The sequence below is a fragment of the Lepisma saccharinum genome, chromosome 1 (assembly GCF_977018435.1).
Source record: "Lepisma saccharinum chromosome 1, izLepSacc3.1, whole genome shotgun sequence".
Taxonomy (NCBI): domain Eukaryota; kingdom Metazoa; phylum Arthropoda; class Insecta; order Zygentoma; family Lepismatidae; genus Lepisma; species Lepisma saccharinum.
In genome coordinates, this window is record NC_139229.1 from 51,249,723 (window position 1) to 51,273,137 (window position 23,415).

General features: G+C 37.2%; 1 protein-coding gene across 2 annotated transcripts in view; it reads right to left on the reverse strand.

The window, feature by feature from the left end:
• Dg (Dystroglycan) overlaps positions 1–23,415 on the reverse strand; it is a 370,061-nt gene that overhangs the window by 32,591 nt on the left and 314,055 nt on the right. For both annotated transcript variants that reach the window (XM_083131677.1, XM_083131685.1), the window contains 5 exons: positions 19,746–19,988; positions 14,857–14,985; positions 12,791–12,916; positions 10,047–10,205; positions 6,823–7,068 (listed from right to left, as the gene is read on the reverse strand). In XM_083131677.1, the coding sequence (XP_082987803.1) occupies positions 6,823–7,068; positions 10,047–10,205; positions 12,791–12,916; positions 14,857–14,985; positions 19,746–19,988 (903 nt within the window). The remainder of the gene's footprint in view (positions 1–6,822; positions 7,069–10,046; positions 10,206–12,790; positions 12,917–14,856; positions 14,986–19,745; positions 19,989–23,415) is intronic.

The window sequence follows — 23,415 nt, forward strand, 5'->3', positions numbered from 1 at the left end:
AAGTATCTTTTGTTCTTGTGGATCATCAGGACTTAATAACAGGTGGCGCAAAAGTCATCATCCTATCTAAACTGACCTTTATTTTGACATCTTGTTGTTTATATCAGTAGTGTTTTGTCAGTTAAATAGAAGATACTCACGAAATTTATTTTGTGCGAAAATGAATAAGTATACCCCACATATAGCCCGCGAAACATTAGCTCTTTTGCATTACACTTCTCTGGGCAGAGTAATATCCCGTTTTGGTGATTTGCTATGGCTGGACAGATCCCCCCATTTGACTGCTCCAGATTTTTTTCCTTTGGGGGATATTTGAAGTCATTGGTTTATTTGAATAAGCCAGAGACGTTACAGCAACTATATTCAGCATGAAATTGAAAACATTTCCCCACAGATTCTTTCCAACACCACCAACGCAATAAAAAGAGCCCAAATTTGCATCAATTCGAATGGTGTTCATTTATTAGATGTTATCTTTGAAAATTGAGGACATAAAGCTTACAAGTATCAATAAAAGTTTAACTAAAAAAAAAAACTACTTTGTTTAATTTAAAACCCAAGCTATAGGCTAAGAAAATCAGGTGATGACTATTGCGCCACCTTGTATTTAAAGTTCTTCACGCATCAAATACAGTGCGTTCATTTTAGCTCTGGGCTGAGAGTTGCAGTTGGGATGCAATTGACCACCACTTTGAACAAATTTTATAACACAGGTTAGTAGTACCTGTTATGAAATATAAATATAATTATCTGCATGCTAAAGATATGTGCGTAAAAATAAGTGGTACATCATAGGTCAACAATGCCAGCATCCATGCTATGCCGCGTCATTTGCAGTCACACGTTATCTCAGCCCAAAGCCAAAATGAACGTACTGTATTTATTTAATGTTGCCTATCAAGGGGTCTTTTATTCTAATGACACAATTCATTACAATACTCGCATTTTAATTGTAATAATAAAAGGTAAAAGAGATAAGGAATTGATTTTACACGAGTTTACAGTTAAAAGAGGCTCATTACTTTCAAAGCCTCTTCGAAAATTTCAGAAAGTCTCTTTGCAAGTCCAGAAATCTGGAAGGGACTTTTTCTTGAACTGAAATTTCAGAGCATTCAAGACTACACTTAGGGCACTTCTCTGAAAAGTGAAACCAGAATATCAAATAACGAGTTGTAATAGTAATTTTATATTCATGGTATTTAGGAAGAGTACAATCCAAACCATCATGAAAAACAGGTAAATAATTAGAAAATATTAAAATATAAACATCTGTAAAGTTGAAGGCAATTTTCAAGTGAAAAACTCTAAACCTTTACCTCAGGTGCGGATATATTTTTATAGATATATATAATTAACATATTTGAATTATTTTTATTATCAAATAAAGGGTTACTTAGCTGCATATTGAATATGGAAATAAACGAATTAGTCTTTTAATACACTGCAAAACTGGCATTTTTAAAGTACTCTGCAGCCTTGTCCCATGCATCACACGAAATATTAATTTTTTCTTGTGGAGAAAGAATTTTTTGTGGAAAAGCATTTCGAAACTAAAATATACTTTCAATACACAGCATGAATACTGGAAATGCAATTATTACAATTTCATTCAAGCCAATGAGACACCAGTGCAAATGGTTTTAGTGTCCCGTGCATCACACTTCAGAGCATAACATCTTGAAACTTGAACTGTCCTCAGGAATTAACTATGAGAGGAGGCCCTTCTTTTGCATGGTTGGGTACAGTAACTTATTAGTCTTCAAATGCCACTTCCAGTAGTTGGTTTGATATAATTTTATTTGGTTTGGTTTATTTTATTTCGTTTTTCTGCCACTTTTGGCTAATTTGCGAAGATGGGGATCAGTGATGATATCATGCAATTTATGAATGGACACTCACAAACACCCATGCCCAAGATGGGATTGGAACCTGGAACCCCTGGCATTGTAGCACGATGTGCTAACCACTTTGCCACAGGGGCCGGCCAAGGGGTTAGTATCACCAGCCTTCACCATTACGTATATCTCATAACCATCAGCAACCTTTCTCGCAACTGCACCACAATAGTGTTCATCGTCCCAGTCACCAGTGCTGTAGCCTGTACTCGCATTCACATGAATTTCTAATTCATGAGGTGGAGCGTTCTCAGGGGTATATAAATATCTACCTTGAATAGCTCTGATGGTATGTATAGATTTGGTGCCTTCAATTGGCTGAGCATCATCCCAACTTCTCTCTCATGAAATGCTTCTCCATTTATCAACATAACTTTAGTTTTGGACATGAGATTTCTAATTACTTCTGAAAAATCTGAAGTAGTCTGTACAATTGGTGCACATTTACTTTTGCTCATTACATGAGTACAAATAAGTGATTTTGCTTGTCCGCTGATTTCATCTACTACCCCCTTCCCATGTGAAGTTGCAAAATACTTCTGCATTAATGTTTTTCTGTATTTGCAACCAAGTTCTTGCAAAAACAAGACCTTTTACTTTTGAATTCTGAAGATGTTTGTTCATTCGATCATATAACTCCATCAATATTGGCGATGGTTGATTTAGGATCAATTGCTTCATACAGAGTGCCAACAAAGCAACTAACAGTATTTTTACCTTAAAGCATGTATCTTAGCACACAAGATATATCTGACAATCAGCATGGAATGTTGAAGCAGCTGTAAACAATGTACAGGATATAGGATTGATTGATTGATTGAGTTGGTGCTTTAAGTCCACTTTATGCACAGTAAGGCTAATCGGAAATGGATCTACAGTTTAAAGTGGGATCTGAACCATGTACCTCCACCGGGTTTCGAACCCGGAGCCCCTTGATTATAAGGCGACGATGCTACCACTGCGCCATCGGGAAGGCCCTCAGGATACAGGAGTTTAGTCCTACGCTGTTATCAGCAATACCATTATGCAGAATTAAATACTCCCTCTGTCCCATAATGATTGTCCGGTACACTTTTGTTTCTTGTCCCATAATAATTATCCGATAGGCAAACTGTGACATTGGTGTATACAGAAGAAGAAAATTAAACACGGGAATGAGACATACAACGTTATTACTCAAGGATCGGTACAAACTGGGCGATCAAGTATCCAAAAGAACATAAATAAAAAGTCACAATTTTGGCATACCGGACTATAATTATGGGACAGAGGGAGTAACATATAGTTGAATATATTTATCAGGTAATTTTTCTTAAAGGTTTAAAATACCAAACATTTTGTCCTTGAGATATTTTGAAAATAGTGTTGCCACCTTTTGATTGTTTATGGAGATAGACATCACCTGCAGTGGAGTGACAACATAAGGGAGAGAAATGTCCCATGCATGACATATTAACTGTCCCGTGCATCACACAAGGAAAGAAACTTTTAAAAATTGTTTTTAAATAGAAAAATGTTGTTCATTGCATATTGTACAGGGTGGCTCAATAAGTCACTTAACACCCTCAGTACAAGGCCACTGCGGCATGGAATTTGAAATTGGCGATAACCAATTGTTATTTGACCAAGGGGGAACCACATTGACGCCACCCACACGGTCGGCGGCCATCTTGATGTCCGCCATCTTGAATTCAACTTCAGAATTTTAAATGGGAAGGGGCTCGTGCGACATATTAAAATGGGCTAGAATTTCACGAGAAATGCAATGGTGAAGGTTTTTTCGACATATCTTTAACCAGTAAAAAGTTATGACTGAATTCTTGCACCAATTTGCTCCTTTTCGAGGTGTTAGAAAAATGCCTTAAAATTTGTTTAGCGCTTCGGTAATGCATCGAGATCAAAGTGATGTTTAGGGAGAGACGTTCGCATGCCATTGCACATTATTTTAATCGGATACATCCATGAAGAGCTGCTCACTATGAATGGTTGTCACGAACAATTTACAGTGTGACGCTTCCATTGAATTAAAAGTCCTTCACAGTGACAAGGCTAATGTTTATGTTCATAAGGAAGTTCAGAAACAGAATATTCGATGCTTTTTATCTGATAACCCATTTTCGACAGATCAAAGCTGAATGGTTAGTGTTGGTAAGTTAATGGTGTGGCGTGCTGTGTGGAACACGATTGGTTAGTCAATTTTCCATCAACGGAACCTTAAATGCTTAGGGCTACTTGGATTTGTTAAATAAACAGGTTTTTTCATCCTTGCTTATGGAAGAAGGTACTTTTTACAGAGGTTTTTCAATAGGGAAGAACACCAGAACACTTATGGGAATGTTATGAACCAGTTTTTGTCCAAAGTTAGTTATCAGATGACAAGGGTCCAAGGGTCGCATATTCTGTTTATAAACTTCCTTATGAACATAAACATTAGCCTTGTCACTGTGAAGGACTTTTAATTCAATGGAAGCGTCACACTGTAAATTGTTCGCGACAATCATTCATAATGCACAGCTCTTCATGGATGTATCCGATTAAAATAATGTGCAATGGTATGCGAACGTCTCTCCATAGACGTCACTTTGATCTCGATGCATTACCGAAGCGCTAAACAAATTTTAAGGCATTTTTCTAACACCTCGAAAAGGAGCAAATTGGTACAAGAATTCAGTCATAACTTTTTACTGGTTAAAGATACGTCGAAAAAACCTTCACCATTGCATTTCTCGTGAAATTCTAGCCCATTTTGATATGTCGCACGACCCCCTTCAAATTTAAAATTCTGAAGTTGAATTCAAGATGGCGGACATCAAGATGGCCGCCGACCGTGTGGGTGGCGTCAATGTGGTTCCCCCTTGGCCAGATAACGATTGGTCATCGCCAATTTCAAATTCCATGCTGCAGTGGCCTTGTATTGAGGGTGTTAAGTGACTTATTGAGCCACCCTGTAGTACAAAGTCTTTAGCAAACTATGTCTAAATATGGTACCCTGAAACGTCTACAAATCACAGAAATAATCAATTAAAAACAACTATGTGCTTCTCGCATGTTTTTCTGAGTCCCGTGCATCACACAGCTTTTTTATTTAATTTTGCATTGTCAATTTGAGAAAGGATTTTATTTCTTGGCATATGGTAAGCAACCACCCAGTATTAAAAACAATGAATATGAAAGATCAGTGCAATATCAATTAACCAGCATACCAGACTCATTTAACCATGTGCGAATGTCCCGTGCATCATGTAGAGAATCCCCCCCTTAGCTTATTGAGGATTTGAAAATGTGGATCTTGAGAATCCCCCCCCCCCTTAGCTTATTGAGGATTTGAAAATGTGGATCTTATATTAATAAGTTTTGTATCCTAAGCAATATCTAATATTAATAAAAACAGAAACAGATATTGTCACCTTTTTACTTCTAGCATGCCATGGAATATTTAATTTTAAATCGGTTTATTTGACAGGCTACGTTCCACAAACCTTCATAACTAACTAACTCTCTAGCCTTCTTAAAACTGAAGGTTCATGGCTGCAGCAACACAGGCTTTCATCTGTCCCTATCCTGAGCAAGATCTATATACTCTTTTCCATCCCTACCGATTTCCTTTAGGTCCATCTTAACGTTGTCCCTCCATCTTCGTCTTGGCCTTCCTACAGGTCTCTTACCATCAGGTTTCCCAACAAGAATCCTGTAAACTCCTCTTTCCTCTCCCATTCGTGCCACATGGCCTGCCCACCTAAGTCTTCTTGATTTAATAATTCTAATAATATCTGGATATGAATACAAATTATGTAACCTTCTCCACTCACCTGTCTCCTCATCCCTTTTAGGTCCAAATATTTTCCTAAGGATCTTAGAGAATCACAAACCTTCATGATAAGTATAAAAGTTCACGAGTGACAGTTCTTCAAAGTCTTTGCCAGTGAACCACAATTATTAATTTTAAGACCTGGGTACTAGGTAAGGTGTGCTTGTCCGAGTTCAGTGTTGGTTTCTGTTGGATGATGACATGTGTTTTTTTTTTTTTATGATGTTCTCAATGAGGAAGCCAGTTTGAAGTATGGATGTGGAAGAGATGCAATGGTTGTGCGCTATGGAGATACCTCTTGTTTTTGGCATCATTTTAAGTTTTCAATTCGTTCTTGAACAGTATACTCCTATCAATGTAGTGGCTGTGGCATTGCTTTGTGGTTTTCTAGACACCGGGGGATGCAAGTTTTCGTAGGTAATCTCTCTTGAAGTTTGGAATCCAAAATCGGAAGAACCATACCAAAACAAAATGCAAACCACGTCATGTTAAGCAGCACAATGTAGCAGACAACCCAACCTACCAATCACCACCCTCCAGTGCTGCCAGATGATGGAAACCTGAACTATTCTTTTCGCCATGGTATAATGTCCTTACTCCAACACTCTTCTTGCCAAAAACCACAACGTGTGCCACAGTTGACAGTCAAAAGCATTGCCACATCTTTCTCCCTCTTCTCGCATTTCAGCAACCAGCCATCTTATGGGTATGGTCACTGCATCACCCAGCAGCATATATATGTGGGAAGGATGAAGACGTGAAAGTCAAAAAAGAAAGGGACTGAAACTAATCTTTTGCAAATCTCGAAAAACACTCAAGGTAGCTAGGGAAGAATGTTCACCTGTGCCACCCTCTCAATGTCCTGTTTTTATCTCCGATTGGAGAAACAAAGGATGCTATACCATGGCGAAGAGACAAGTCAAGCCATGAAACACCCACCAGCGCCACCAAATGGGAGAAACAAGAAGTATCACCACCCGAGAACAAAGCAGTGATGCACTACCATCTGTGTTGCAGACACCCTAACCTATCATAATGAAGGTGGTCTTTCAAAATCAATCAGGAAAAAAATACATTTGCAACGTGTTCACCAGTACTAACGTACTTGTATCAACTTACCACAACAGGTGTGCTCATAATAGAGCCAAGAACCACTGGACTAGTAGGCAATCTGCTGATTGGAGCAGTAGTGATACCTGTCACAAGATGAACCCTGTTTGCCTCTCCATGGTGGTGTCTATGAGCATGAGAGGTAGTAGGCTCTGGAAAGACAGGCGAGGCCATTGTAGGAACGATACGAGATTCCGGAGTAGTCTCTTCATAGTCGATCATCAAGTCTTCGTCAATATAATCCCCTGATCCAACCTGAAAACAAGAAACAAGGTGTACAGTCGAGTCCCAATAATTCATGGTTGACAGGACAGAGAATACTTCGCTTAATCCAGACAGGCAAAAAACAGAATGCAAGGTTTTAAATGTGGCTAGAAGAAGTCAACAAGAGAACTTTCCAAAGAAAAGGCAGTCAACCACTGATGAATTCTGTTTCCCGCAGACTTTGTACTGTACTGTATAGTGTATTTAGGCCTATGCCCTTTAAATACACCATAATAAACGTGTTTTGTTGCTATAAATGGAGTTTTACTGCACATTCTAGTGTTCTTTTAGGTTATTTCAGTTAATCTGGACTCTTGCTAAACCGGTCAACTTATCTCACCCATTAGTCTGGATTAGCAAGGTTTTACTGTACTATTATTGAGCAAAATGTTCAAATAATATAAAGAGAAATTTACACATTAAGGAATGCACTGACATGAAAATTCCACTGATACTGGCAGTAAATCAATCCAAATATAAAATGAGCTTTGCTGTAGAAGAAGCTACATACAGTGGAATCTCGATTTTACGTTTATTTCAGGGGACCAAGCTGAAACTAACTTAAAATGTGGGAAAATGTAAAATTGAGGAAAATACAGGGTGGGCCATATTGATGGGACACATTTATATTGATATTACTGCGAGCAATAACTGTTGTGCATGTTTTAGACATAGCTTAATAGGAAGTTACTGTTACTGTTACATGTTTCTTTCATTGTTGCAGGGAATCATCGTGATGTGGACAGCAGTTGAAATTTCATATGTCGTGAAGGCGTTCTTCAGTAGCGGATGCTCCATCATCACAGAACAAAGATGTTTCAGACATAATTTCCAGAAACTGTTACACCATCCCGGAAGGTCATACTGCGTGCAGTTCACAACTTTCGTGAGACCGCAAATGCCAACAAGATACGGTATCCTGGGAAACCTTGATCGTCTCGTAGTACAATAAACATTGAATGTGTGTCCAATGCCATGGACTTAAGTCCAAAAAAGTCAACTCGGCGATTGTGTCAGCAACTTCATATTCCACGGACCAGTGTGCGGTGAACCCTCAAAATGGACTTAGAACTGTATCCGTGTTGTATGTGCCTGAAGAAGCTACCCGAAGGGTGATGAAATCGATCATGCTTTCAAATTTTATATGGAACAATGCATAACTTGTGTAGAATACAATTCAATACAATAATTTTTGTTCTTAGTAATTGATAGGCATTAGAGAATTCAATTTTTAATTTTACATTAATGTTTTTGTTATCCATTTCTGATCTATTTGAAAAATCAGATGTCATTTTATTTTTAACAAAACATCCCTACAGGCCTTACACTGGTTAACATACCCACTGAAATACCAGCATAAATATGATCTTTGTTCTCGCAAGTACATTAAAGACCATTGTAACAAATGTTAATTTAAAAGGAAGTTTGCATACATAATATGGTTTCAAAGTGATTGAAATTCACACCTCAATACATACATTCAGATAAACTAGGTCATTACATTTACAAAACATATTCTGACCCTGTAATGATGTCCACACAAAAGACCTCAATGAGTATCTTTTAAGAGGAAGATGCATAAAGTGGGTAAATATGTAATGGAAATGCATACAATTTCTGATAAAAGCACATGTAGTTAAAGGGTATATTGAATCTTTGTACTTTAATTTTAACATTGCTTTGCTGTCTGTTAACCTAGTTGTGACAATGAGAATGAATAGTGATTATATGAAATTGATGAAGCGACACTCGCACAGAACAACAGAGCCCTAGCCAGAATTATATTTAGGGGGGGGGGGGGGTCATCACTTATCAGCACGGGCATCACTAGAAATATCTGTAGAAGGGGTCCGGCCATAGATAAAACTTCATTAGTACAAATAATGATAACAATAATAATTATTGTTATTTTACAATAGTAACTATTATAAGTTATTTAAAACATACCAATTTCAATCCAAATTTATTGTTAATATTACAAAATGGAGATCCACCAAATCAGTGAATATCTAATACAATTCCTGTCCATTACTTTCCTTATATTTTGTACAGTTAGTGTACTGAAATTCATAGTTATTGTATTTGGTTATTAACTTTTTCACAATCGTTGAAAAAGTCTTTAATAGCTAGTGGTAAATTTTACTCATAAAGTTTATATTCTATGACCTTTCACAAAGAAAACTATAAGTTTTGGAAGCTGTGGATCCATTTTTTGTTTGAATTAAATGATAGAATATAAAAATATAACCTGGTTCCTCAATTATACACTAAACTTTTTTTGGTGTAATGCAGTTTTTACTGTGGTTATAACTTTATTTCTGTTATTAACAATAAAAATAATGTTTCAATTAGATATTTGTAGCATTTCGGTGGGGGGGGGGGGGCTTCAGCACCCTTAGCCCTCCTCCTGGCTACGTGCCTGCAGAACACCTACCCTCATGCTCTGACTTGAACTTGGGTTTAGAGATTTTTGTTTCAAGTCCTTGGGACTGGGCAGTTTAAAGTGGGATCCAAACCACTATGTGCCTCCACTGGGTATTGAACCAATGATGCAAAATGATGACATTACCACTATGATTTTAGGGAAACTTGCGACTCGAATCTGAGACCATCAGTTGTAAGATCCTCCGAGTACACAGTTCAACTTTCGCGACCAATATGACGGATAACAACTTATTGTTTGGTTTAGGCAGTTTTTCTTTCTGATAGTAAACAAAGGCACAGCATCTTTTCTCATAGGTGGAAATAAAAGAGAGGTGCTACGAAATGGACTGGTTATCATTCCTGTCTTTGGTGCAAGTCATCCCAGGTTCATTCAAGTTCATCATATCATCACTCATCTTCATCTCCGTGATTAGCCAAAAGTGACAGAAAAGCGAAGTAAAATAAAGAAAATCAATCATTCAATCTTTACTTATTAAGTCCACTTCTTAACGCAAAACAAGAGTCGACACAAAGTACACCCATACCTGTCTCCTTTCTCGATGTGAGCCTGGTGCAATGGCTTTTACGTGCCATCCTATCACAGGAAATTGAAGTACTTCCGAAAGTGTGCCATCCCGTGCCTCCTGCTTCACATGGTTCACCACTGAATTTTGCTCCTCAGCAACCTGACCATCACAACCAACCTGAAAAGGGAATAACACAAACTCAACAATGGAGAACACGTACAATTCATAATCACAAATCATTCAAATGTATCTCAAATGGGGAGAATTTTCCACTTTGATATGCATCGAGTCTCGCATAAAAAGTACAGCTAGAAAAATATCACCAAGTTATATCTTAGTTTTACAGTTCAATAACGGATATAATCAACTATTACATCAACAGAGTAATGTTCCACATGCAATGCAATAGAATTTGTTTAAGGCTTTGCGTTAAAAAGGGAATGGACAGATTAATCAATACTCCATCACTATTTGTCAATAATTTTGCTGCTCCAATATCTCAACGAATAGCATGTAACTAAAATGTGGTGGTATTTTCACACAGATCTAGGCCCTTAAAACTCATATAATCTGTCATTTCCTCAGTTTCATCCCAATATTTGTTCTTATAGAAACTGATAACTGTGCACTTGCATGAATTTACACTCAGCCTCTTTCCTCTAAGCCAAAACCCACTGAAGTCTCCTGAAAACATACACTAATTAAGGAAAATATATTCTTTGTGTGTTTATGTTTCAAGTATATTACAGTGAGAGATGTGAAATTTTATATATAAAACACACTCAGATTTAGCATATTATATTTTGTTTTTTAAAAAATATTTTCTTACATTGTGGTGATGAAAAATGTAGACCTCCAATGTAGCTTATCTTAACTTCTTAACTTGGGATAACTTCTTTGTATACGCTGTTTGTTTATAAAAAGTATTTCAAAGTTCAGCGATTCAAATATTGCACTTTGATATCTTAAAATGTATGCAAATCAAATTCAAACATTGTCAGCAGAGTATAATATACTTGAATATACCCAACATATCCAAAAACAACAAAAAAGAAAAAATTAAATAAGAATTTTGAATGGGGTCTTAAAAACCGCTACCCAATCACTTGTGACAAACATTTTAATTACACCACAAAGGAATTTGAATAACAGTTAAAAGGGCATTCCACAAAAAGTAGTCTTACTCTATGTAAATAACAAAATTAATTAATCTGAAAATTATTAGTGTCTTTAATTGCATTAAGGCTTACATGATTGTGAATGCATATAATTTGCATATTTCACCAACAAACGTTATTAGCATCTGTAGCCTATATGCTACACAGACAAATAAATTCAAATTTTGCTACATGTTCTGTGACGCACACGCAACACATTTTCGTTAATGACTTTCATGCATTCTGGCCAGGAGTGGTGCCAGGCGGTGCTTGCATGCCCCTTAATTTTCTTCCGCACTCCCTACATTAAACTGAAAACACTAACCCTTAGAGTGTCATATTATGCCATGTCATCATAGTCTTTCCACCTACCTGTTCTTCCTCGTACTGCAGCAAACATTTCAGCTGCTTTCAAGGTATCACCAGGTCGTTGGTTGATTTGGTGTTTTAAGTTCACTTTATCCACAGTAAGGCTAATCGGGACTGGACCTACAGTTTAAAGTGGGATCCGAACCACTATGTTCCTCCACCGTATCAGCAGGTCATGCTCGGGAAATTATTTTATAAGAGTTGTAACATGAAGTGTAGTTTTCTTGTTAATACACTATGTATTTGTTCCACGTAACATGCCTAGTAAACGTACCATTTCAGGCTTTTTCGAAAACAGTTAGGAAGAGGCCCAATGTTCACAAAGAAATTTTTCAGTTGGTTGTTGAGGATAGTGCAGCAGAAGGGATTTTAATGAAAACGAAGTTGCTGTGCACTTTGTGTTTTGTCCTGAAGTGGCAGATGGAAGGTACACATTATGTACTATGTAGAATGTACTGTGTATTTTGTAAGGCTCAAAAATTGTGTTCTTAAAGGCAAGGATAATTTCTTTTTTGTATTTCACTACATAGTTCAATAAGACTGTAATGTGTATCTGAATGTTTACATTGTATGACCACATTCTTGGACGTCCAGGGGGAGGGCAAGGGGAGGGAGGGAGGGTAATGAATGTGTCTAAAGTTATATATTTCACACGTATAATTTAATTTGAGTCAGTAATTTATGTTAATCAGTGTCGGTGATTAGGGGTGTTGTTGCCCTCCGCTATTTGCTACTTTGGCCCTGCACTATGCTAAACATATCTACCAAGGGAAAGTAAACTTTTCTCCCCCTCCCCCAAGTTTTGAAAGCTGCATGCCTGTTTCATGTTTTCCTTATTTTCAGCATCGCATCAAGATTCTTTCATTTGTTAACCAGAAAGTACTTTATAATTTTATTAAACCAGCTCATTATGAATATTTTAATCCAATCTTGTGTCAAGAACCTTACATTTTGTGTGTGAAATGTCGTACACGTAATGCTGGAATCGTGGAATGTCACGACACGGAACGGACGCCTTTAAACTGACAAATTAAAACAAGCACAATTTCTCCATTTAAATGTTACTCTAAAAAATGCATTTTCATGTAATTTTAACGAGTTAAGCATAGTAAACCTATGTGGAAAAAGCATCATGGAAAAATCATTGAGTCTGATGAAACCCTCATTAATTAAAGCTGAGTAGTTGCAAAAATCTTCAAGGTTATTTACTTGCATTGAAATAAGTATTTCACACACCTGCCACTCAATGACACTCGACTCCTTCGATTCTTTCTTCTTTACATTGCCTGGACCAGCCAGAATAATGGCATCATCATTTATGAGATCTTCCTCAGAGTCTTGCAGACGCAATTTAAACACGTCCTGTGAATATAAATTCTATTAGCACATGGATTACAAAAGCATATTTGCTAATTCATAACTAGACCTCGGATTTTTAGGTTCTAAAAACCCCAAAACAGGTTCTTAAAATCTAAAGTTGGGCTTGAAAAATCCTGAAGTAAGTTTAAAAAAAACTTTAAATAGTTCAAAATTCCTGAAAAATGCTGATTAGGTATACTCACCGTCGATGAAAATGGGACACCTATATATATCCTGAAATACGCACTATCTTGCATAACACTATGTGTGTTGCCTAACCCTACGGCGATGGCAGAACATACCAATGGAAATTTGCTATTAAAATCCACTCTTCGCCATATAGTTAGGCAACAATCGTTTTTCATGTTACCCACAGTCAAACTACTCAATTTTGTCGGTGAGGATCATCTTATATGCTGAAAATAATCTTTCAACCAAAACATAGTCAGTGGAGCAAACTTCAATGCTGGAAATGTTAGTTTGCAACGCGTGAATGCCACAAAATGCGAAAGTGAGCAAGACCACACAGATCAAACCGCTTTGGATTGACAGGTAACAGTGGCACCAGACATTTTGCTTTACGTCTAGAGCTTTGAAAAATCACCATGCACTTGGAGGAAGGGAAATCGACAGAGAGTACATTTCAAACACGTTCGTCATTGAATTTTTTTCATTACCAAACAAAGCAAATGCCTCTGTCTGACATAAAAATCCTGTAAAAACCTTTAAAAATATATAAAAACCTAAAAATAGGCTTGATTTAGGCACATAAACCTAAAATAGGTTCTAACAAGCAAAATAGGTTTTTTAGGCACTATAAAACTTACATCAGTTGTTGCATTTTTTTAAGAAACGCTGACATAACTTATTATTTCTTATATACCTTTAAAGGAAAAAATAGGTTAAAAACCTAAAATCCGACGTCTATTCATAACCATAGCAAAAAGCATATTATGCACATTTGATTATTCCTTAACTTAGCAAGTCTAACTTCAATAATTAAGCTGGCCTTGGTTGCAAAGTGAACATCGTTACCACCATGCCATGGGGAAGACTTACATTACAAAATATCTCCATTTATTGTTTAGAAGTTCTGTCACTAACAAAAGGAAAACAAATAAACATATGCATCCACTTGTATTTTTCTTCAAGAAATTTGCAAGATTTTCTTGAAAAAGAGAATGCTGAAGAGGTTTTCTCGGGATATCAACCAGGTGATTTCCAGAAAGGCTTCCAATTACCTGGATGATATCCCGAGAAACCTCTTCAGCATTCGACGCCAGGAAAGCTTCAAGAATTATAAACAGAATGCTGTTTCAATCACTTTTGAATGCTCATACAATTGATTACTTTACTTAATAAGACATGTTTGCTCATGAACTTTCTAGATGCAGCTTTCTTTATACTGTTGCAAGAGAAGAGTATTTAATTACATATTAAATTGTGATTGCTATGTTGTGTCTCTTTGTATTTTTTGTATCCAAATTTTCATGAAATATTTGGAATATGAATCCATTTATTTAGGTGTTCATAATTTGGACACAAACTTGTTTCTCTTAATAAGCTCCTTATCTGAGATCAACAACAGTATAGTCATAAATTGTATTACCTCCCCACCAAATAATTACAATTGCAGATACTTCTACAATAACAAATGCAGTAATGGATATTTATGCACTGGAGAAAATGAAAGAAAAAATTAAAAATTAAATTTCCTACGAGTGACTTTCGAATATGAAAAATATATTATTTCTACTGACTGACTACTAATCTTCTACTTGCTAATGAACATGCAAATATTTTCATAGGCAAATATTCATTTACATTTTAATTTAAATTACCTATACACAATGATAGAGATATTCATGGAACTGCTACTAAAATAATAATTTTGTGTAAAATTGAACTAATTATATTTACTAAGACAGTACTAATGTACTTACTGTATTTAATCCTAAGAAACCTGCTAAGTTTTTTATTGCTGCCACTCGCTGCTTTGGTTTTGTATTTTGTAGTTTTACATCCAACACAACAGACAAAGTACTTATATCTTCTCCTGAGTTGCACTGTAACTGGAAGAGAAGAATTCAGTTACATAATATTGATTTATATTTGGACAGCATAGCAAAGAAAATTCTTGTGAAATTTTCCACCATAAAAAAAATACATACGTGCCCATTCCTCCAAAGATAAAGCTATCCAAACCTATGCTAAGTGAAGAGAACACTACAGCAAATATCATTTAACAATTCACGCCGTACTTCATATCCAAAAATGTTTAGCCATAGTAAGGGTTTATCATTTTCACTCAACTAACAAGATTTGGAAGGCTATAAGAGAGAAAGGAGTTGAGGAAGAGATAGTGTGCAGATTGCAGAGCACATACAAAGCCAACCCGAGCTGTGTGAAGACAACAGTGGTACGAACAGAGTGGTTCAGTATAAGTAATGGACTAAAACACGGAAGTGCTCCTTCCCCACTGCTCTTCATAATCACAATGGATGCAATTAACGAAGCTGTGGGGAAGAAGATAAGAGAGGAAGAGATGAAGGCCCTGTTGTTCGCTGATGACTTAGTAATATGGGGAAACAGGGAAGAAGAAGTACAGAGACAGCTTGATAGTTGGAATGAGGAAATCAGAAGAGCAGGAATGAAATTCAGTGCAGAAAAGCTTCAAATATCTAGGAAGCATAATTGAGAGAAGTGGAAGAATAGATGAGGAGGTAAACAGAAGAGGACAAATGGGTGGTGGACTATATCAAAGCATATGAAGATTAATATGGGACAGGGATGTCCCTATGACATGGAAGAAGGTAATATATAACACATACTATGTGCCAATAATTACGTATGGAGCAGAGACTTGGACAATGACAGAAAGAGATAAAAGAAAGATGCAGGCAGTGGAGATGAAATTTTGAAGGAGTATATTGGGGAAGACTAGAAGGGATAGAATAAGGAATGAGGAGATCCAACAGACAGTGGGGGTGGTGAAGCTTCAGGACAGTATAGATCAGGCACAGATGAGATGGTTTGGACACATGAAGAGGATGGATGCAGAAAGACTACCAGTAAGAGCTTACAATGCACAAGGAGTCTGAGTAAGGCCAAGGGGGAGACCAAGATGTCGGTGTAAAGAAAGAGAGTGTTAGGAGAAGAGGACAAGATTGGAACACCGTGGAAAGAGAAGACCAGGAAAAAATGGAGAGGCTGACTTCTATGCCGACCCAGTCAGAGGCAGGAAACAAGGATGATGATGACTCAAGCAACTTCTTATGTCATGTACTGAATACAACACAACAATACCTGTAACAGATCTGGTCCATAAACACAACACACAAAAAATTGAAACACAGACATTTTGGCTGCTTCATCAAGGTAAAGAACAGTGAATTTGAAAGCTAAAAGCAACCCAATGATGATGAAACTCCTATGATTATTTGCATGTGTTTTTCACTTTATGTTCTCCTGCTTTTTATCTTGAAGATGATGGCAAAATGTTAATGTTTTAAATTTTTGTGTCCGAGTTGTAGGTCTGGAATAACACACGCTAGGATAAAATTTTAACACAATAGAAAGACTTGCAATTGCTTAACCAATGCTCTGACAATGTAGCAGTTTACATTCAACTGCTTAACCTTCTTAATTATTTGAATTGTATGTTTTTTTTAATACACCCATGAAAAATATAATGTGTGGAAGTAACAACACTATGCAGGGATTTATCCAGAATTTTCCATGTGGGGAGTGAGGGATAAATTTGAAGCCAAATGACCATAAATTGGGTCTTTGTGAAAATGTTTAGAGGGGTGTTGAGGGAATCTGGGGGTGTGTGGATAAATCATTGGTACTACTTAACATTTTGTCAAGTCTTGTCAATTATGTATATAATTAAATAAGTCTCATGTAATCAGGTACCAAACATGAAACGAAGAGAAATGGAACTACAAAGGTCAGGCAAAAAGAAACTCAGAATCCACTGTTGCTCGGGAATGGTAAGGACTAGGGAAATGAAATTTTGTAGGTAGAAGCATTGTTCCTTTATCACCTAACCAACACATAATTCCATGTCGAGAAGAATCCAACAAATCGAGATATAAAAGTTGCATCGCAATAACGCACAACCGCATGCTGCAATCATGACAGTTCAGAAGACTGGCCATCTGGGATGTTGTGCCACAACCCCCGTACAGTCCTGACCTAGCACCATCAGATTTCTGTCTGGACGACTGAATGCTCATCTGCATGGGAAACAGTTTGAAGATGACGAGCTCATTGCGTGTGTGAAAAAGTGGTGTGAAGACCAACCTAAAGAGTTTTACGAACGTGCATTCGTGTCATGGAAACAAAGATGGCTGCAGTGCAGTGACACATGGATCATACATTGAGTGACATTTCGAACGGAACAATGCTTCTAGCTACAAAATTTCATTTCTCTAGTCCTTACCATTCCCGAGCTACAGTGGATTGTGCATTACTTTTTGACCGACCTTTGTACATACACAAGTAAACTTGCAATATTATCATCAAATACAGAGGCGAAGATATAGTACAAGCAATGCAAGCACTGCTTGCATAATTCCAATATCATTTAATGTACTTAATGTTCTAACCGTATTTAGTTTCCATCGCACTCGATTTCGCGAAAAAATGCGGCCGCAAACTCCCCCAGCAGCTCTGTAGCAAGCACCAGCCTCAATGCTTGCAGCCGTTCTGCGGGAAAATAAGGCCTCCGAAGGAGTCACATGGCGAAGCGTGAATTCTGGTGGAACCCATCCACAAAGCTTCTACAAAAAGCTGTGCTTTCCGAGCTTGCGTGATTCCCGAAAATAGCCGAGTTCAACCGAAAGCAGAAGGATTCATCTATGGGTACGTTGCCAGCAAAGACTAGTAACGAATATTTGTCTTCATGAACACGTAAACAAGATCGCAAATATAATAATAATTGTTAGTCATAAAATAACTAAAAAGTTATTATCACTGTTCTAAATTCCATATATATCATATTATATTACAAATTATTTTAGATTTCGCGAAATGTAAAACGCGTAAAAAAAGTTGACATTGGGAGTTGGGGCAGTGGAATTTCTGCACCCCCGTGAAGAGTTTTCTCAGGGAGGGAGGGAAGATTGGACGGACCTTGGTCCTGCACCCTGCTTCCTGGTCGGTCCAGCTCAAATTACGCCAGACGTGTTGACCGCTACCAGTGTTTGCAACTGCCAAATTATTTACGCAGTAATTCAAGTGAGCTCTTTCACAAATTTTACAATCAATAAATTGACTGCTTTTGAATAAAACTTGGGGTGAAAATAAAGCTATCTGAGAAAGAACTATCTACTGATATTTGTACATGGAATAGAAGTAAATCGTATACATTCTGCATATTATGAGCACAAGAATATGTTTTAATGATTGATTGATTGATTTGTTGTTTTAAGTCCACTTTATGCACAGTAAGGCTAATCGGGACTGGACCTACAGTTTAAAATGGGATCTGAAACACTTGTGCCTCCACCGGGTATCGAACCCGGAAACCCTTGATTACAAGGCGACGACACTACCACTGCGCCATCGGGGAGGCCCGAATATGTTTTAAGTTCTATTATTATGACGCAAGTGGTGTTCCCAGGGTCTTTTTACGGTCCCCATTTTGTCATCTTTTCCTTCCTTTGACGTTTTTTCTTAGATATACTGGGCCAAAAGGGGGTTATGTCTACCATCCACACCCCCCCCCTTCGCCCCGGGCACGCCATTGAATGACACTTTATTACTTAAATATTAATGTACATACTCGTTCTGCTGAAATGATTCTGATTCCTCCGCGTAATTTTTATCTCCAAACTGATATATCTTTCCTTTGTGACGGATAAAATTAATGAAATAGGTTGGTATCACTTTCTGTTGTTTCAGAGATTTTCAAAGTGATCTTGTGTAGATGCTTGCATTTGCAGTTGTGGAAAGCGCGTGGGATAGTGTGAGTGTTTGTTGCTTCGTGTTTTGTGCTGTGAATTTATCGGAATGAACGCGTATTTAGGAACGGTTGATGTGAAGTGCGGGTGTATTATTGAGCAATTGAAAATTGCTTCGTTTAGCTCGAGAGAGATAAGTGTTAAAATGAAAATCGTGGAAGGGGGTCGACCAACACCAAGAGTTTGAAATTTATTGTGGTGAGTACATCGTCTATGCATGTGTTTCTTTGCTTTGAAATGAATTTTTTATTGTTTGTGTTTAACTTTTTATTTAGTGTTTAAGTTACTCCAATGCGGTTTTTAGGGTGCCCAAAAATACTAAATTACATCATGCAGCGTAAAATAAACAAATGATTCCCATTTTTTTTTATCTAAATCGGTTTGGTCACCGTTTGACCATATTAAATAATAATGAACAAATAAAGGTACTAATAAGTAAGTAAGAAATTCCGTCTCCCTTTAGTCGTATGCGGAAAGTTCGCATATGCAAAACGTTTAATATCATATGAATAACGTTACCTGGATTTTTTTAAAAAAGTAAATGTGACGTTTGCGGATCATATGGTTTATTTTTAGTACAGTCACTTTATTACGATATTTTGACAAATCCAGCGACTGGGTAAATGAGGCTATAAACCTCGAATCTTTCCCCTCGGCATGTCGTTGTACTACATGTTTTGTTGTACTGAAACATTGCTTGCCTCCTTCGTAAGACTACGCTTCGCTACTGATCAAATATTACCATTAGATCTTGATCAACAAGTAATGTTTTTCTCTTAAGCATAGAGTGTGTCTGAATATGTCAACTGCAATAATATTGTCTCAACAATTGAATGTCAACGTGAAAGTAAGTTCTTACTTACACTTTTTCCCTGTTTAGAATCAGAAGTCTTCTTTATGTTAGTGGCCTGTGATGAGCCCTCATCATCCACAACATCGATGGAAAAGACATCTTTGGCAAAATCGTATAGGCTTTGTGTACTGAAGGCTTTAACTGTGATGTAGTGCTCACCAATGTCTTCTGCGTCAGGAACACCTTCAAACACTGCAGTGTCGGGGTTGAAAAGAAGCCAAGATGGAAGAGGAATACCACTAGGTCCACGAGCCTGAAATTTAAAGTGATTTTACATTATGAATTTTTATGTTTTTAAAAATTCGACATCAATTGGTGAAGCAAGGATATGATCATCTGAAATGTTGCCAGGACAAAAATAGGAAAACTGCAATAAATACATAAATATTACTTTCAAAAGTACGGTAAAGCTGAGCATAAAGTTTAGAGTATAATCCGACTGGGCCTATAGTTTAAAATGGGGTCAGAATCATCATGCAATATGCCTCCACTGGAATCCCTTGATTACATGGACATGCTAATCATTTACTGGTATTCTGTGAGAGCAGTGGTCAGTATTCAGTAAAAAATAACTAATGCAAATTACTCTACAGCTCCCCCATACAACATGGCTGATGAACTAGGATTACCAGATCGGTGTAAGGGAAATGCAGAACATTAAATCAAAATAGAGGACCATAAACATTATCAATAAATAATACATATTTCTATAGAACACGTTAGAGAATAGTTGAAAAATGACACTTTTCAGTTTTAAAAAGACGAATTCGTAATGAATGAATTTTTAAATGCAAAATTTCAAAACTTGCAATCATACTAATCAATGCACCTCTTACTACTTGTACATGATTTAAGAGGTACTTCGCAGAGGAGACATTTTTTTATCAACATTTCAGGTTTAGTCAAACTATATTTATGTTAGAGTGGACAGTCAAACTCTTTGAAATTATAGGGACCAGTACCAAACATTTTACAGATTTTATGAAAAAATAATTTCTCTCGTGAGTCTGTTGTGCTGATGGCAATGAAAGTACTCTCTGAACATTTGCATTATGACCTGTAATGGCAAAAAAAATTTTTAAAAAAATCACCAATTACCATAATTTAAAATGGTTCCAGAGCTTCATCTTGGGTAGTTTTTAGTTTAATAACAGGGTGTCTACCAAAATAACACATCCAGAATTCATGACTTTTTCTGGACTTTTCTAGACCTTTTCTCGTTTTTCTTAATGTTTATTTATTCGACCCCTACTTAGGCAAAGTTGGAAATTAGCAGTTAAGAAAACAAATATTTATTTAACGAAAACCCCTACCAAAGGGCCAGTTAAGATGAAAACTGAAGCTGAATTTAAGAAGAGAAATAGATCTGCTTTCTCGTATTAATGCATCCTGAACTGTGTTTCGCAGACAAGCGAGGCTTTGGCGTCTGGACTCACAGCCAGCATACTCTTATGTGGGACTTTGTGTCAGTTGTCCCTATATATTTGTGACTGTCCCTTCATCCATCTAATCTTACCACCATTCATCCTCATCTTTGAGATTAGCCAAAGGGACAGAAAAAAAAGTAGTATAAAAACTAAATCAACCAATCAGTCATTATGATACCAAAAATTCTTGACCTGAAGAATATTTTATTGCCTTTTTAATGACTTCTTGACCTACTTGTTGATTTCTTTACTTTTTCTTGACTACCATGACTTTCTTGACTGGCAGACATCCTGAATAACTTTGTTTTCTATACCCCTGCTTTACAATCAAATTATATTGAATATTAAATAAGAATGGGCAACACCTTGTTCCATCAGTATAAACCCTAAGGCAAGAAATTCTGCACAGGCATTGAACAGTGACATTATCAGAAAGTGGTACCATAACTTTGTTCATTAATTGCTTCCGTTTTCCCCTTTGTTTATAGCAGGACAAACTTTCTTCTTTTTGAGCAAACACTGAATCAAGATAATTTCACTATTGAATTTGGAAGTGCAATCCATAGACTTATAACTTGCATGATTTTTTCTGTTACGTATGTTCCTAATTGATATTATGTGACACTCAAAATGTAGGACATTTATGATATTTTTCAAATTCCTCCCGGACGCCGGACATACGGCTAAAATGTAGGACATGTCGAGGAAAAACCGGACGTCTGGTAACCCTATGATGAACCTGTTTGTGCAGTAAACAGCGGAGAGTCACGTGACTGCAACAGCAAATCACTACACTTTGTAATGAGGCTGTCTCTAGCAAATGCATGGTTGCCAAGAATTCTAATATCTATTGAAATCCCAATAGGTACCACTATACCTATATGAAACTACATGATACACAAAGATAAATTTTCAACAAATTAATTGTGAATGTGTCAATGTTCAGATCAGTACCCATGGAACACATCACAGTTACACAGTAAATGCAGCCCCAACCTGTTTACTCTCCCTTCAATAGGCGAAGCACAATAAATAATCTTTCCAGAAAGTCACACAAAGGGTAAGAAATACAATTCCATGACACTTTCTCTTTAAAACAAACCTTTCGATTTGGCATACTCTCCGAGCTAGTTGCGGTGATTGGATGCCAAAACTGGGAGGCTGAAGTTTAATTTCTCCTGATAGACGAGGCTTTCAGCATGAAGAGGGGCACTTAGTGCGACAGCAAAAAAGTCGACGGGCAACTGCCCGTCTTGCCCCTCCCTAATCGGAGCCAATGCTTCGAGCTCCTTTATATATAAAGTGCGTTTCCAAAAGAGGTGATGCTTCTTTTTTTAAAAAATGGGCAACGCACGTTGGCTACTGAGACAGATCTCTGCAAGACAATGTATGCCTGAATACTGCCCACCATACGATTAGCACACATACAGGAACTCGCCTTGGTATTACCGCCATAGCATCCCTTACAGTCCGGATCTCGTTCAAGTGATTGTTCACCTCTTTGGATCTTTCTTTTTTTCCTTTTGTATGTCTGGGTGTGTTCAGTTAATCTCAAAAATCGAAACGTCCCTTGTGTGTGTGTGTGTGTGCGTATAAATATATATACGTATAATACTTACGTTATGACGCATTTTATTCTTCTTAATCACGATTTTAGAAATTGATCATGAGATGAAATGGACGAAGAGATAAACACAGAGGAACACGCATAACCAGACCGTGACTCGAATCTACAGAACGAGTCGAGCACTCCACGAGCTCAGTTTCTGATAAAAGGAATGAAATATCACAGGCGGTATTTTAATCAAGTGCCTGGAGCTTTGGCGCTCGGGTGCATTTTCTACGCTTCGCTGAACGCAGAACTTAAAACTTAATGCTTTGTAATGCGAAACCACATTTCCCCCGGACTCCTCGCCGAAATGTAGCCAGGAAGCTGTTTGTTTCCACACATGTTTAGTATTATTTAAGAATAATGATTCAGACAGACTTGGTAGTTCAACAGTCTGCGCCTCGAAACCAAGGGAGACTGCACACGAAATCGACACGTGACTTCACCTCACACTGCACAAACTTCCCCATTTGATCTGGAAAAAGCATACATTTCGTTTGCCCAACAAAACAAAGTGTCACATGACATGTGCAGAGGGCCTCCCCGATGGTGTTGTGGTAGCACTATCGCTTTGTAATCAAGGGATCTCGGGTTCGTTCTCTGGTGGAAACACATTTCACAGTGGTTCGGATCCCATTTTAAGT